The sequence below is a fragment of the Homalodisca vitripennis genome, chromosome 8, assembly GCF_021130785.1.
Source record: "Homalodisca vitripennis isolate AUS2020 chromosome 8, UT_GWSS_2.1, whole genome shotgun sequence".
NCBI lineage: Eukaryota > Metazoa > Arthropoda > Insecta > Hemiptera > Cicadellidae > Homalodisca > Homalodisca vitripennis.
The window spans coordinates 32,627,673-32,645,515 of record NC_060214.1 but is presented as its reverse complement, the minus strand read 5'-3'; the positions used below and the strand labels follow the sequence as shown (position 1 = coordinate 32,645,515).

Sequence of the window (17,843 nt, the reverse complement as noted above, 5' to 3'; positions counted from 1 at the left end):
ACGAGTCGATAGCCAGTGAACAAGGACTACTAGTGTGCATGTGGGGAACACCGATCGCAGTACTACGGCGGCAGTAGAATGAAACGATATTTACATTCTGAACACGCCTCGTATTTAACTACAATGGCATCAAGTGGTTGGCATTTAGAAAGTTAAAGTATGTAACTGTACCTGTTGTATGCATTGTATGCAAACTGCATACTTAAAGATTTTAGGAATAATAGCAAGTTCCTTCTCAATTCTTCAGCATATCCTTAAGAAACGTCTTATTAAACCTGTATATACTCATAGGGTCAGTAAACTTAATTTGGCAGAAACCTTTGTAGCCCAGTGGCGCACCCAGGGGGGGGCTTTGGGGGCTTAAGCCCCCCCCAAGGACCTGATATATCCGACTAATAAATACTGTATGTGACTAATCATTCGTTATGTATCATCATATATGTTTTATCGTACTTTTATAAACTATAATGAATGGTAACGTTAAACCTATTTATTAAAGTAACACAGATTAAATCATAGAAATCAAGAGTTGTGAAACAAATATTTAGACGTATGTATTCACAGTATAACTGCCTGCGCTGCTGTGTTAGCTCCCTCCATTCCATCCTGCTCTATGGCGATGACTACGTGCCGTTGCCATGGGCGACCAGCTCTAGTTTCCACAACTCTCACCAGACGCGCCCGTGCCCGCCCCGGCAGTGAATTTGTCTTTTGTCCAGTTGACAGTCGTAGTTTTATCGAATTGCAGTATAGTGTGTGTTATGGGTTGTCTGGCTGTCAAGTTCAAGCTGTGTTTGTGGTCTAGGTCTGACAAATTGGTTGGACAGTAGTCTAGTAAGTTATGGGTGATAAAAGAAAAGCTAGTATACAAAACTATTTTAAACCGTTGAAATGCCACAAAAATATTTCGGCAAGTAAGGAGCTGCCTACATGTGCTGAACAGCCTGAGTTTGTGTTGGAGGATGTCTCGGGAGCTAACGTAAGAACTCTGCAGTCCGATGTAAGTCAAAATAACTTAGACATTGCTTTGTTTAAAACAAAAAAATTGACAGACAGTGAAAAGTTAAAAGTGTTGAATGACAGATGGGTCCCTCAAAGTAGTTTTAACTTTCCTTACAGAACGTACGGGACTCAACAACGAAAATTTTTGTTTTCATGGCTAAATAAATATACTTGGCTGTCTTATTCTGGAATTGAAGACTCTGCATACTGTGTTCATTGTATGCTTTTTTCCAAAAAAGAAGTAGGCAAGAGTAACGCTCAACATACTGGCCAACTTGTTGAGGAAGGTTTTTCTAACTGGAAAAAAGCATTAGAAAAATTTGAAAAGCATGCAGCCTCACAGTACCACAAGGACTCTTGTGTAAGCGCAGCTAACTTTAAAAGAGTAATGGATAGTGAAATCAAATCAATCGACAAATCCCTTGATAAAGGGAAAGACCTTCAAGCCCAAAACAACGTGAAAAGAATCCTTCCGATAATAGACACTATTATTTTGTGTGGAAGGCAAAATATTGCTCTTAGGGGCCATAGAGATTATGGCGAGTTTGATATAAATCGTAGACCTGCCGAGAATGAGGGTAACTTTAGAGCACTGCTTAGAGCCAGAATTGAAGCGGGGGATCAAGATTTAAAAAAACACTTTGAATCATGTGGAAAAAATGCTACGTACATAAGTTGGAACTTCCAAAACCAAATAATTGATGCTTGTAACCAGATCATAACTGAAAAAATAGCAACTAAAGTTAAAGAGGCTAAGTTTTTTAGTATTCTCGCAGATGAAACGTCCGATGTTTCAACAATTGAACAGTTTTCGTTGTGTCTACGATACGTAGATTCTGATGCATCAAATAATTACCAAATATGTGAGCAATTTCTCAAGTTCATGCCACTAACCTCCACAACCGGTAGGGAGTTGGCAAAAACTGTAATAAAAGGACTTGAAGATAGTAACATTGACGTCAATAACCTACGTGGCCAGGGGTACGATGGAGCGGCTGCCATGAGTGGGAAGTTTAATGGGACCCAAGCCTGTATCCAAGAAGCTCACCCCACAGCAATATTTGTGCATTGCGCTTCTCATAGCCTTAATCTGGCATTATCAAACGCTTCTGAAGTTGCACCTATCAGAAACTGTTTCGGAATAGTAGAGAGGTGTAACGGATACGTTACATTATAATAAATAGTAAAAAGATAGGTTTTTTGTGAAAAATATATTAGCTTTAGACTCTTTGTCTTTACAGGGTCGTTTTACAATGGGTGCGGCGTAGGGCAGCTATGTGTGGTAAAATGAAAATAAAAATTTTGATAGAAACAAATTTTTTTATTTATTTAATAAAAAACTAATACTAATGAACATTGATTTTGATGAAATGAAATTATGGCTATGCTTAAAATAACATCCTACAACACAAAAATCCAATTAGCTTGAAATAATTAATTAGAAAATATCCCTACTCCCTAGCAGTTAAAATTTAGAGTCTGATTAGTTAAAAAATGTTGATCAAAAAGGTTTAAATACTCTTAAACATATTCACCAAATCCCATGATGGCGACACGGCGGTCCTCACAGATAATTGAAAAATTTAAATTTGGATCACATTGAAAAAAGACTGATTATAATTGAAAAAATTTTGTGAAAACTGTTTCACAACGTACTACATCATCAAGAGGTCGAGGAAGAAGACTCTCTCTTTCCCAAACTCCGAGTCAGTAGCGCAGAGAGGGAAAAGTGATACCCTTCAAAACGGAAATTTTCCGTTTTTTATGGTCGAAAAAAATGATCCGCTTTTACTTCTGGCTAACAACCCACTCGAATTCGGTGCGCAGAGAACGAGTTTGCGTTCCCGCGGGGTCGCTACCCTCCAATGAGAGTAATCGTTACGTTAGCCAATCGTGGCACGCGTTTTGCCGTGTTTACCTTTGTTCTTTGATGTTGATGAGCAACTATCGAGTTTTATTAAATATGGCCACTTTACCATTCGAGATTTATGTTTGAGGTTACAAAACTGTCAGTGACGGACTATGTCACCATGCACAACTAACCTTCATAATAAATTGAAATTTGATTATTCTCAAATATGAGAATGATAACTTTAACTAAGCAATTAAAATTGTCGGTTTGGATTCCTATTCATTTAGATTTATTATTAATAGAAAAATATTATTCATTGTATTATATTATTCTCGAATTTATTATTAATTGTAAAAGTTGATTTAGGTTACAGGCTAGGCCTATACCCGTTTACAGATACCCCCCAAATTTTTGTGGTAAAATTGAAAATTTTCATTACAAAATTTTACTCATTAAAACTTTTTACAGTGAATGATTTAAAATAACAAAGATATACATATTAAACAATCCGAACAACAAAACAAATAAATTGAAGAACAAAGAACAAACAACTGTTAATTTAAATCTAATATTACAAATTTTTTCTTCATGCTTCTTGACGAACAAATTTTTTACTTAAAGTTAAAATTTTGTGAAGTTTCAAGTTTTGCTATTGTCTACAGGCTAAGTTTTCACAGTTTACTTTCTTTAATTCATAGACTTACAGTCATGGTGTGTTTATCACAGCTTCTATACTTATTGGCCCAGCGCTTTATCTGTCTGACTTCATTTAACATCACCTTGGAAGTTGAATTTGATTAAAAGTTCTTGCCTTTCCATATTTACTTCATTTAACATCACCTTTGGAAGTTGAATTTGATTAAAAGTTCTTGCCTTTCCACATTTACTTCATTTAACATCACCTTTGGAAGTTGAATTTTGATTAAAAGTTCTTGCCTTTCCACATTTTCTATTTCCTTCTGTGAGAACAGTTTTTATTTCATCACTTGTTTCCAAAGTGAATTGTATTATTGCAGTGAATTGATCCAAACGTTTTTGACTTTTCTCACATCCAATGCTTTTAAAATGTTCCATTTTAAACACTATTCTCATCTTCACTGACAGAAACTTCTTCAAACTTATGTATGTGTCCTTAGACTTATTTTCAGACATAAGAAAAGCACACCATGACTTCAAAGTGTCCATACTTGTGGTAGATTCATAAAAACACACCATGACTTTAAGTGTCCTAGTCCAGTTGCTTTGGTGATTTAATTTGTTGTGATTTGCCTGTGATATTCGCGCACTCACTTTCACATCTTACACTAAACATTTCCTAATATTTTAAAAATTAAAGTTTTTCACAAATAGTACTTACATTATTTATTAAACATTCTTACAACTAAGTCAAAAACAATCAACATAACATAAATATGAACCATTATTTTTTCAAATAAATTATTACTACTATTGTTACTAGATAAAAATTCATTCTCAGCATTTTTCATCTTACAAATTCATTCATAATTAACTAACAATCTCTCCACACAGTATATAAAATTTGTTTCTCCCTTTTTTTTTTTTTTTTTTTTTTTAGAAATTATACACAATAAATGGTAAAAAATTTATTTAATTATTTATCCTTTGTAATAATTCTTGCATAATTTAAATATTTTTGTTTTGTTTATTTTAATCGAGGTTATAATAATAATTATAACCTGTCTATTTTGTAGTTTATTTTATTTTTATTTACCCTCCTTGTTACCTATTTGTTGTACTATTTTACTTCAACGCACTATCTAATAGTTATCACCTTTTATTAATTAATTACCAATTTTTTTAACTAATGAAATTCCTTTGCAACCCCCAAGTCATAATAATTACAATTTTGTCCCTTTGTTTTGAGTTTTATTTTTTTTTTTTTTTATATTAGCTGAATTCTTTTCTTCTTACTCATTTATTTGTATTCATTTAATACAATATTCTCCTAACTTCCTCATACCATAAAATACCCATTTCGCACAGTAAAATCCCTTTTAAGTGTCATTGCACTTCATTATATAAGTTGATTAAATGATTATTAAACCAAATATTTACTAGCCTAATATATTTCCTTTTTATTCATCCCCCCTCTGAATTAATTAATTTAGTACTGACTTTTGAATTTATTTTATTGGCTCAATTCTATTTCATACATTATCCTGTAACTCCTACTTTCCATTCCACTTTTAAATTGTTCCCAACCTCTCAATTTCCACTCCTATTCTCTACTATTATTTATCCCACTCCATTCACAATATATCCTTCACCTTTAGCCTTTTGTTCAGTGTATTTTACACTACCCCTCTATCTATCATTATCATATTAACTATTAAACAGGCCTACTTGACCTACCTCTAACATTTTACTTTAAGAATAATTACTTTTTTATACCAGTATACCCCCCAGTTTGCTTTATTATTATTATCATCTCAGTATCCCCCATGTTACTTCATTATTATTATTATTTTATCCGTACAACAAAATAAACTAACTCATCAGAAAAACAATACATTATTTCAATAATGAATATCTAATTAGTCTTTTTGTGCTTTTGCTTTTTTCTCTTCTTCTTTCTTTTCTTTAGAATTTACTGTAGTTTCAATTTAAATAAACTGTGTTTCCTTACTTGAATGTCATTCTCCTATTCAATCCAACCATATTTAATAATTTGTTATGAATCTTACACTTTTAACTATTTACAAACCCAGAAACAATAAACTGTGTGTGATCGTGTACCTTGTACTGTTGTCTTGAAAATCATATTTCAAAGTATGTTTTTTGTGTTAACCACCCAGAAACCTAACTGTGTGTGATATGTGGTTTTTGACATTTATTTGTCCCATGGCCGTCAAATCGTTACAAAATCCAGCCATGCCATTTTATTCTGTTTTGTAAGACTTTTTTATCTTTCGAAGGGAAAAAAGCTACAAAGGAATAATAAAAATCACGAAAACCCATATTGTTTTAACCCTCCATCTTTGTTTGAACTAAACCCAAATTTCGATAAAACTTTTTTAATTGTGTTACATTAAATGTTCCTATCACACCACCATCTTCGTTGACCACAACATATGCGTTTTTCCAATTTTATTTGTGACAACCCTATACGGGCCCTCATAAAGCAGAAAGAACTTCTTAATTTTCTTGTCAAGTTTGGTTCAGACAGATAATGTGTTTTTACTAGAACTTTCATCTCCTATACTAAATCTAATTGGTTTGACCTTATTATCAAATTTTCTTTTCCTTTTTTCCCACTTTTGAAACTAGTCTATCTTTGACTAATCTTATTTTACCTGGATTAATCAGCTAACATTCTTTTCTCTTTGGGAAATTGAACCATATCCTGTAAAAAATTCCTATCTTTCCTACCAAACATTAGTTCAAAACGGGATTTCTTCCGTGGTCTCATGCACGGAATGATTTTAAACACTTTTCAATGAAATTTAGTACTAATGGCCATTTTAGTATGTTTCTCATGGCAGTATATCCTGCATATTTTAGTAATTTCCTTATTAGCCCTTTCAACTGGATTTGAGGCCTGGATGCCAAACAGAACTATGAATAGTTTTAATGTTTAAGTCTCTAAGGGTATTATAACCATAAATTACTAGTGAACTGCGAGCCATGATCGGACAAAACACTACCTATCTCACCTACCTCAGGTATGTATTCATTGATCAATTTATTTAGTAATACTCGGCTAGCAGCTCTTTTGACCGGATACAACTTCACAAATTTAGAAAACAAATCCAAACACAACAAATATGTATTTTACACCTCCTCTTCCTACAGGCAATTCTCCTATCAAGTCAACTGAGATTATATCTTTCAATTTTTTAGGAATTATTGGTTGTAAAAATCCTATTGATTTAACAGTGGTGTGTTTGGCACATTGACACAATTGACAACATTTTAACTGATTCTTTACTGAAAGTTCCATCTTAGGAAAAACACAATATTCCCTTAGTATTAAATAGATTTTATGTCCCCCCAAATGACCATATTTCAAATGTGTAAATTGAATTAATTCTGATTGAATTGCTTTTGGTATACAGACTTTAAAACTATCACAATCATTTAAATCTTTCTTAAAAAGTATTCCATTATGAATAACAAATTGATCTTTTATTTGTTGATCATTACCCTCCAATTTTAGTAAAAATAGGCCCAAATTTATCATCACTCCTTTGTTTTTTTCTTCTATTTCTGAACATTGGTTTAATCTTCCTATCGCTAACTTCAATTTCAATTTTATTTTGTAAAAACCATTAACCGAATTCCTTTCAACTGGATTTTTATAATTTTCGTCCGTTACTCTTGAAAGAATGTCAGCGGGAATATTTTGCCTTCCGCTGATGTACTCAATAGTGAGATTGTATTCTTGTAATGCCAAACTCCACCTCAAAATTCTACCATGAGATAGTCTACAGGTTGTAAGGAAAGATAATGCCTTGTGGTGCTGAAACGAACAATTACTTGAAAATGTCCAATAATATAAGATCGGAATTTTTTTTACAAGCAAAGACCACAGCCAATAATTCTTTTTCTGTTATGCTATAATTTTTTCTCTGTTGCTAAAAGAGTCCTACTTGCAAAAACTTATCACTTCATGTTCCCCCTGATCATTTACTTGATAAAGAATGGCTGACACACTGATGTCTGATGCATCTGTACTTAAATAGAATGCCCTACTCCAATTTGGATGATGTAACATAACTGAGTCTAAAAATGTTTCTTTTATTTTCTCAAACAGATTTTTGTTTTGTCTTATCCCAAAACCATTTACTTTTAGAACTCAAAATGTCACCAAACTGACCCGTCAAATCTGAATAGTTCTTCTGAAATTTTCTGTAATAATTACATAAACCTAAAAACGATTGCAGTTCTTTTAAGTTCTTTGGGGTTGGAAAATTTTTTTATCTTTTCAACTTTATCCTCATCCATCTTTATCCCATCTTTACTAAGAACAAAACCCAAAAACTTTACTTCCTGTTTCAAAAAATCTGATTTTTTAAGTTTAACAGTCACTCCACACTCATACAGTCTTTTCAGTACTCTATCGATATGATCTAAATGTTCCAAAAAAGTTCTGGACGTAATTAGAATGTCATCAACGTAACAAGTTACGAAATTACTAAACTCATGGCCCAAAATTTTATTCATCATCGCTTTAGTAAAATGAGCCGTGCTTACATTCAAACCAAATGGTAATCGCTTAAATTGCAAATTTTTTCCGTTGAATGTGAAAAGCTACAAAATTTTCTAGATTCTTTATCGAGTTTGATCTGGAAAAAACCTTGCGTTAAATCTAATGTTGTAAAATATTTAACTCCCATAAATTTTTGAAATATATCATCAGTTGTTTCTGTACTTTGTCTATCCGGAACAAGATACGAATTTAATTTCCTACTGTCTAAGCACAATCTTATACTCAAATCTTTCTTTACTACACAGACTAAGGGATTAGAAAAAGGACTATTTGACTCTTCTATAATATCTTGTTGTTTCAGTCTTTTCTAATTCTTCCTCTACAGATTTTCTTTTACTAAACGGAACCGGATAAGACTTGCCAATATATGGGACTTCACTTTTAACATTCAGCTTTGCTGTGTATCCTTTGACACCTCCCTGGTTGATCCGAAAAAAAAACTTTCTTTATTTTCAAAAGAGTACTACTCTTAATAATTCTAGTTCCTCATCCTTAATACTCACATTATCTGCCTCTAATTCACTTATTCTGTCTACTAACCTCTGTTCAATTGCTTCTGATTCAGATTCATGTTTGATCTTAGTAATTTTTTGGTTCTAGGCCTACTTGATTTGATCTGTGTTCAAAAAATGGCTTTAAATTTGCTAAAAGTATTGTCTATTTCATTTTCATCTTTATACACGTTTAATTCTGTTAATATGTATTATTCTTAACCCCCCCACAAATTCTTCACCATTTCTATACACTAATTTAGTCTCTAGATATTTCCCGTCATGTCTATAGCATAAAGTATTGGTATCAAAGTTTAGTACAGCCTTATGATTGCTGAAAAAAGTCACAACCAAGTATCAACTCAATTTTTAGTCCTTGAACAATTAAAAATGTTATTGGGACAACCTGTTCTCCAATATTTACCTCTAGTCTTATTTGAACATTTATTCTTTTGGACCTGACTCCTGTAACACCTACAATTGACAGATTACTAACAGGTAGTTCTGGAATGTTGTACCCCACTTGATTTTTTATTTTCTTATAGAATTCATCTGACATTTATACATGCTTGACTACCTGAATCTACTAAACACTTGTATTTTACCCCTCCAATACCAATATCAATTTCTGGTAAAGACTGAACCCTATCACGCATTTACTCCATCATTGTAGTTGCTTTCATCTAAAAAATCATCCGCCATATTTTGATCCATAATGATTTGATTTCTGGTTACTTTGCACAACCCCTTTCAACTTCTTCATTAGTTTGATTGAAAAACTCATCAATGCTTTCTTTTAAAAGTTTTCAAACCCATCAATATTCAGATGAACCAAATCAGCAAATGTTTTTCCCCCAAAGTTGATGTTTTGTTCAAAATATTTTAAATTACACCCTAACTCATTGTGATCAACAAAAGTGTGGTGTGACATGATTAATCTTGATTGTATCCCCATTGTCTAATGCCGTATGAACCTGTTAAAATCTTTAACCTTTCCTCTGATATCAATGTCTTTAGCAACTTTCGGAATTGGAGGAGGTAGAGTCAAAATGATTAATTTCTTATTACAATTTATTAGGTATTCAACTAAATCTTTCATGTCAGTTTTCATTTGCTCAAGTGAATTATTTTTTAGAATGTCATTTGTACCAATAAAAATCATTAGGTTTTCAGATAAACTTGATGAATGTATTTTTACCTGCTCATATAATTGTTTAATCGTTTGACCCCCCACACAAAGTCCTATTGATGTTCTACCACCAGGGGTTTTAACTGTATCCATTTGCAAAATTTTGTTTGATAGTCTACAAAAACTGACTATCGCCTATCAATTCAAAGTTGTTTATTTTTGGTCTTTCGTCAAAAATTTAAGTTCCGAGTTATTTCCCCTGGAATTGTTGGTTGTCAATCTTGACCATTTTCAATTTCCCTAGGCCCATCAAAGTTTTCTGAATTGTTCCTATAGTTGTGTCCCCCCCGGTAATTTGGTCCACCCCTGTAATTTCCCCTACCTCGAAATGTTCTGAAACCCTCGGGTCTGTTGTATCCCCTATTATTTTCCCGATTCCTTTCAAAATGATTCCCATTAGTGTGATTGGCCCTACCATTGTTGGTATGAGAAAATTGTGTTGTGGTATTTACTGCCTGTTCTCATGATTTGGCCTATACTGCTGTCCTTGGGTACTGTCATGAAAGTTTTGTGTTGGCCTTCCTGTGTATGTTTTTTTTGTCTATTTCCATTTTTCATGATTAGTGTTGTATGTATCCCTGAAACTTTCTTTTTGAAAGGCTTTACATAACTGAGCTGATTTAATACTACTTCTAGTTCTTCCCTACCAGCAAGGGATTGTAGAATTGCCAGACTGGGCACTTATGTGTGGCGGCAAAATGTCGACAAATAAAGCCAACAAACGTTAAGGTTATCCATCTGGTTGTCCAATTTCTTTGCTATGTCAAAATACCCAAGCACATAGTTTGTCAAATCGGTTTTACCTTCACAAAAATTCCCATTACCCATCAATTTGTTTTCAAAATCTTTTTGTTTAGTAATGCCCCAGAATCTCTTTTTGAAATCATTTTTAAATTGTTCAAAAATCTCTCCCATTTGTCAATGTTTCTCCGAGCCCACTCAGATGCTTCCCCCTTCAAGTATTTTACAATATACAAAAGTTTTGTTTCCCAGTGTTCTTGATTACTATTAGTAAATTTTTCAGCCAAATTTCAAAAAATTCATAGGGTGAGTCCTATCATTACCCTCATCAAACTCGGTCAAATAGAGTTCCGCCATAATATTACAAGCCGGTTGTTGATTAAGACCGCTACCCTCCATTTTTTACGCTTTTCACAGTGGTCTGAACTTTGTTCGACTCAACTAGTAGGTCTGATTCCTCTTTTAAATTTGATTTAGATTCTTCCTCGTTTAAGCTTACCTTAGTACTTTCACTCATCCCTACATAATCTTTTATTCTCAGTATCTCCGTTGCATGTGTATCGATTTTATTTACTATCTCATCAACCCGAGAACTAATCTGTGAAACTCTTGATCGAATTTTTGATTGACTTTAGCAATTTTAGTTTTCAACTTCTTCCCCCACAACTTTAATCTCTCCCTTCAATTTCACTTTGAACGTTCTCAAATTTTTGTGTTTAATTTTTGTTCAATTTTGTGTCATGCCCGTTTGAACGTCATCCATTTTGCTATAAATATCGGTTTTTAGGTCATCCATCTTGTTATAAATATCGGTTTTTATCTCATCCATCTTGTTATTTAATCCATCAAAATTTGTCATTAAGTTGTGTCATCAAAAACAACAATTGCTGATATGCATCAGTTCTATCTAGGCCTACCACCGTTTCAACATTATTCGCATTAGCCAAAGAGCTGTCTGATCTAGGCCTATTAGCTAGCTCCGCGAGTGTCATCTCACTACTACTGTCCGAATTGTCAATATTCTCCAAGTTCTGATCCATCATTTTTAAATTTTGATTTAGTCTATTTCAAATTAGAAAACCCCTACACAATTATTAAGCTACACCACTTTTAGCTGCCCCACGTTGCTGGGTGCCATTTGTAACGATACGTTACATTATAATAAATAGTAAAAAGATAGGTTTTGTGAAAAATATATTAGCTTTAGACTCTTTGTCTTTACAGGGTCGTTTTACAATGGGTGCGGCGTAGGGCAGCTATGTGTGGTAAAATGAAAATAAAATTTTGATAGAAACAAATTTTATATTTATTTAATAAAAAACTAATACTAATTGAAACATGATTTTGATGAAATGAAATTATGGCTATGCTTAAAATAACATCCTACAACACAAAATCCAATTAGCTTGAAATAATTAATTAGAAATATTCCCTACTCCCTAGCAGTTTAAAATTTAGAGTCTGATTAGTTAAAAATGTTGATCAAAAAAGGTTTAAATACTCTTAAAAACATATTCACCAAATCCCATGATGGCGACACGGCGGTCCTCACAGATAATTGAAAAATTTAAATTTGGATCACATTGAAAAAAAGACTGATTATAATTGAAAAATTTTGAAAACTGTTTCACAACGTACTACATCATCAAGAGGTCGAGGAAGAAGACTCTCTCTTTCCCAAACTCCGAGTCAGTAGCGCAGAGAGGGAAAAGTGATACCCTTCAAAACGGAAATTTTTCCGTTTTTCTGGTCGAAAAATGATCCGCTTTTACTTCTGGCTAACAACCCACTCGAATTCGGTGCGCAGAGAACGAGTTTTGCGTTCCCGCGGGGGTCGCTACCCTCCAATGAGAGTAATCGTTACGTTAGCCAATCGTGGCACGCGTTTTTGCCGTGTTTACCTTTGTTCTTTGATGTTGATGAGCAACTATCGAGTTTTATTAAAATATGGCACTTTACCATTCGAGATTTATGTTTGAGGTTACAAAACTGTCAGTGACGGACTATGTCACCATGCACAACTAAACCTTCATAATAAATTGAAATTTGATTATTCTCAAATATGAGAATGATAACTTTAACTAAGCAATTAAATTGTCGGTTTGGATTCCTATTCATTTAGATTTATTATTAATAGAAAAATATTATTCATTGTATTATATTATTCTCGAATTTATTATTAATTGTAAAAGTTGATTTAGGTTACAGGCTAGGCCTATACCCGTTACAGAGGGTGTATAATTTTTTCAACACTCCTAAAAGACAAGCCGTTTTACAACAGTGTATTGCATCGGAGATAAATGTTGAAACCAACAGGAAAAAACTGCTACAACTTTGTCCAACAAGATGGGTGCAAAGGCATGATGCCGTCTTTGTCATGAAGGAGCTTCTTCAACCAGTTGAAGTAGCGTTGGAGGAAATAAAAAACTGGAGTGATAGAGACTCTTCTTCTGGAACTCTTATTTTACTCAGCTCTTTACGTCAAGGCGAATTCATCATTTCTCTCTTGGCATCAGACAAGCTCCTTGGTTACACTGTAAACCTAAGCAAAAAGCTGCAAGGAAGTGATTTGGAACTATCTTCTGCAATCACACATGCTGAAACTGTACTTGAAAGCCTAAAATCCATAAGAACAAATGCGGATGAAGAGTTTCACTCCTTGTTTGAAGAGGCTACCCATATGGCCAACAACTTTGGATGTAAAATCTCCATGCCCCGAACAGTTGGCAGACAACAAAATAGAAACAACACACCAGCAGATACGCCTGAAGTGTACTACCGGCGATCTATTTTCATCCCTTGGATTGAATCTTTGATAAGTTCTTTGGAATCCCGATTCATGAAACATAAAGACATATTGAAGGGGTTTGAGTGTCTGATGCCTACAGCCGATGGATCACGTGGAAAGGAAGAAACCTCAAAACTTAATTATCTGCAGCTGTGTTGTTTTTATAAAAATGACATAATTGAAAGTGGTGGGAACAACGAAAGCCTGCTCAAAGCCGAGTTTGAGTTGTGGCACAACAGCTTTAAGACCCACACCAACACACCAAGAAATGTAATTGATTTGTTGAACTTGTGTGATAAGGACATGTTTCCTAACATCCACATATTGTTGAAAATATTGTGCACTATCCCTGTAACTACGAGTACAGCAGAAAGGTCGTTCTCAACATTACGTAGACTCAAGACCTATCTAAGGAATACCATGGGTGCTAACAGACTGAGTGGACTGGCGGCTTTGAATATTCACCGTGAAATAGAAGTGACCAATACAGAGGTAGTTTCTGTTCTCAAAAAATCGACCAGACGTCTAGATTTTGTCTTGTAAATATTTTAACTTTAACTTACATCTCATTTTGTAATCATTAAATTTACATTTGTAATTTAAATGTATTATTTCTTTCCTTGAAAACTTAAAACTAATTAATGACAGTCCAACTTATTCCAGGATGACATTTCATAATAAAAATCAATATAAAGCTTTAACTTGTAATTTTAATAAGGTTTTAATTGAGCTAAAAGCTGGTTTAATGTAATAGTAGCCTATTAACTTAAATTTTTCTCTAATAAGATTAACTTGTAGTTGATTATGAAACAGGCCACAGACAGTTGGTTTTAGCTTACTCAATTATCTAATGATCATGTAATACAGTGATGTACCAAATGTTACATTATTGTAGTTCGATATGTTATAGGCCAACTAATTATATATTACTGGTCATTGAAGGTCATGTAATGGAAAACTATAGGCGTACATTTTATACTTGGGAAGCCGAAGCCCCCCCCAAACCAAAATTCTGGGTGCGCCCCTGAGCCCTTGTAACCTTCAGGTATCCCAGAAATCATTCAATCGTTAATGTTTTATTCGTTTAATCAATACTCTTTAATCAGTACTCATTATTTTTAAACATTTGAATATTTTTTTTAACTGTAGTTAAAAATGTTTAAATTCTTCAGGCTTTAAAACCTTAATGTCTTTATCTCAGATGTTTATGAAACTTTAAAATAAAAATTACACAATGCCAAAAATGGGCGGAAAAGAGAGTTTAGTAATGCAAAAAAAAATGTGAAGTATATGAGCAAGTGTGTCTCCTACCAGCTACTAAACACAACCAACCAAGATGTGTCACTGGTTACTTAACACACAAGACGTTTATTTCCCATTTTTTTAGTGGTATATAAGCGTACAAATGGTGTATAGTTAAGATTGATCCAATAAAAAATGTATAAAATAAATTGAAGCTAAGCCTTATATAAATTTGGAAGCTTTATCTGTGGATCAATTTGTTTATAATTTAGTTTAGGAAGGTCAACAAATAAGGAAAAATGAAATTTATGTCACGAAGAGAATAATGGAGGATTGTGAAAGAGAAAAGTCTAAAATTCACAGGATGTTTGTAAAGTCCAAATTTCATTTTACAGTTTCAATTACAGGGTTTATAACAGCATGTTGTATACAATGCCTTTGCTTTGGCACTTTGTAATTTCCAACTGGTCTCCTTCACTGCTAATATGCTGCCTTTAACTAGTATGTTTCTCTCTACTTGGCAGTACATAGCGTCATTACAAACACACAACTAGTTACCCACAATCATGATCATGTATCTAAATGGATACATGCTATGTTAAGGTTTAAAGTGTTTTATAATATACTCTTACTGGTTAAAACATGTTCATGGAAAGACAGGTAAGACAACTGTCTTATATGCACTGTTAAATGCAAAACCTAGTTTTGTTCATACCAATAATTGATGACGTGTCTTTTTATTGAAAAGAGAAGTAATTGGTTTGTGTGCACACGAGAGATAGTATTGTGTAGAGCACAATGAGATAAGAATGTCAACACAATAAATGGATTGTAATACTGTTCAGTATTCTTGAATGATACAAGGAATTAAATTTTATTGAATACACACTATCCTTGTATTGTATAAATTACTTGCTTCAATGAAAATGGCATAGTACTGTTTTGTATTACACTGTGCTTTGTGGAAATGCCTCTTTTATGAAATAGTAGATTTTAAGGAAAGCTAGATTTCCTCATACAAGTTGTAGGGAGTTCAAATGTCAAACTTTTAGGATGCATTATAAAGATTAAAAGAAATGTTGTCCTATAAAATGTTACAAAAAATATAACCTTTCAAAGCTAGAATCGTTTGTTTAACCTTTTTGATGCTGGTAATTATTTGTAAAACACATGATTCTGAGAAAACTTGCTCTAATTTTTTAAATTTTTGTTCTACATTCAAGTCTTTCTCTTTTCTATTAACAAAATTGTTATCAAAAATTCATTATTGTATACAATTTTGTATTTTTAATCAATTAATTTTATTTAAATTTAAGTTTTATGTTATTGTTTGCACTTACCTTAGTGTTAACAAAAGAATTATTAGTAGTACATTTTTAAAATTTGCATAACAATGTTAAACTTGCCAGCAACATATACTTAAAATTATATGGTCTTACACCAAAAATACCTAAGTTATAGACAATTTTCTCCGTACATGTTACATGGCTTTTCACCAACTTTTGTCATTTTATACAAAATCCAAAGATGTGTAAAGCTAATTTTATAATTTCAAATATGTTTATAACTATTTTCTCAGTAGTAAGCCAGTATTGTTCTGTATCCTTTGATATTTTCATGGTGATTGGATAACATTAAAAAAATGTATTTTATGCATTTGATATGTATACTAGAATATCCTATATAATTTAAACCCAAAAAAGGGTTAAACTTCAAAGTCTGAAATTTGAAAATTTAATTTGTTAAGTATTATCTAAGCTGCTTTAGTAAACTTTTTTGAATCATGATTACAGATTTTAAGAGAGAAAAGAAAACTCTTTAAGAATTTTGTATATCTTTTGTGAACAAAAACAAATCTGCTCTCTTAAAAGCCGAGAAACCCTACATTGAATTTTTTTCTGAACATAGTTTTATCGTGAGTTATTTATTCAAACTTTGGATAGCCCAAAAACTTAAATGGGCTCATTTTTATCAAATTTATGTAAAACATACCGTTCTTATTTTGTGTGACCTCTAGAACATCTCATAGAAGTTGCTTTCCCTCGCCCTGTATTTATTGTGATGGAAAGCGCAGATGTACTGATAGGTCTTGAGTACGAAATACCCTCAAAGCATATTTTGTATTGATACATTTTCATTAACACAAATAATTTCTTATGATCAATGTTAGAATCTGACATTTGTTTTGGTTTCGTTCAATGAACAATGGTCGTTGCAAGTCGGTTTCAGCTTTTGGCTATTAATTATTATAACTATATGGAATTGTTACATTTTGTTTTAGTTCCTGGCTTAAGTAACAAAAGAAATAGTGATCATTGTGGCATTAAAAACTTGTGAAATAATACACCAGCCTGAGGAAACATTTTGCATAATTTTAACCTGTATCTTTGTAGATTTATTATTTCAACATAAAAACTAAATAAAGAGTTCACTAGATAAAACTTAGTAGAATCTTTCTAATGTGTTTTTTGCTCTTATCTGCTCTGCTCCAAAACTGTTCCTAATATAAATCACTCCTCTTGTCTCTGATCAGTAATAAAATCAGAGAAAAATTTTAATCCTGATAACCAACATAAAACTGATTATCAATTTTCATCATCTAGAGCATAAATTTAGAAATGGTAATGCAGCTTAAAATTATAATTTGGGCATTTTTAATATATTGAAAACTTTGTTTTATTTATAACTGAAATTCTCTTGTTAATTTTAAGAGCTCCAATATTGGCACTATTCATGGAGATATAGTGGAGGAGAAAACCAATTACTGAAAATGTTTTATTCATACAACATGTGTGGTATTTGCCCCAAAAGTTATCTCGAGTTGAAAATGTATTAAACCTCTGTATGTGCCAAATCTGTGTTCCAAACAGGGTGTACAAATTATTATTAAATATCAAATTTTTGCCTGGATGAAGTTTGCATGATTTTGTTGTGTCTGTACAGTGCCCTCCTTACCTGGACTTCAGCAAGTTCCAGGGGACAACTTGATATTATTGATGATGGCTTGGGTGGCGTTCGCCATCGTAATGTTCATGATGCGCCCTCGCAGTCTACGCAACAAGAGTGATACCGACTATCGCAACAATGAGGTAAAGTCCTGTTAGAGCCTTGTGTATACTGATGACACTTCTATAGTAGCCACTGTAAATATTAAAACTGTCTTCTCACACACTTAGTAAGAGTAGAAGATTGCATACTGAGTCAAATTGAATATATCAATCCTCATCTAAACCGTTACAAGACTCCTGAAGATGATGCATTATTTATATTAAATTTTATTTCTAGTTTTTATCCATTTTCTAGTGTTG

General features: G+C 32.8%; 2 protein-coding genes across 2 annotated transcripts in view; both read left to right on the top strand.

Moving 5' to 3' along the window:
- LOC124367508 (small integral membrane protein 14) overlaps nt 1–17,843 on the top strand; it is a 39,511-nt gene that overhangs the window by 17,327 nt on the left and 4,341 nt on the right. Inside the window, exon 4 of the mRNA XM_046824383.1 lies at nt 17,479–17,624. Coding sequence (XP_046680339.1) covers nt 17,479–17,624 — 146 coding nt within the window. The remainder of the gene's footprint in view (nt 1–17,478; nt 17,625–17,843) is intronic.
- Nucleotides 335–14,313, top strand: LOC124367507 (52 kDa repressor of the inhibitor of the protein kinase-like). The gene is made up of 2 exons (XM_046824382.1): nt 335–2,154; nt 12,738–14,313. Exons 1-2 carry the CDS (start codon nt 842–844, stop codon nt 13,834–13,836), a joined length of 2,412 nt encoding a protein of 803 aa, XP_046680338.1. The 5' UTR covers nt 335–841; the 3' UTR covers nt 13,837–14,313.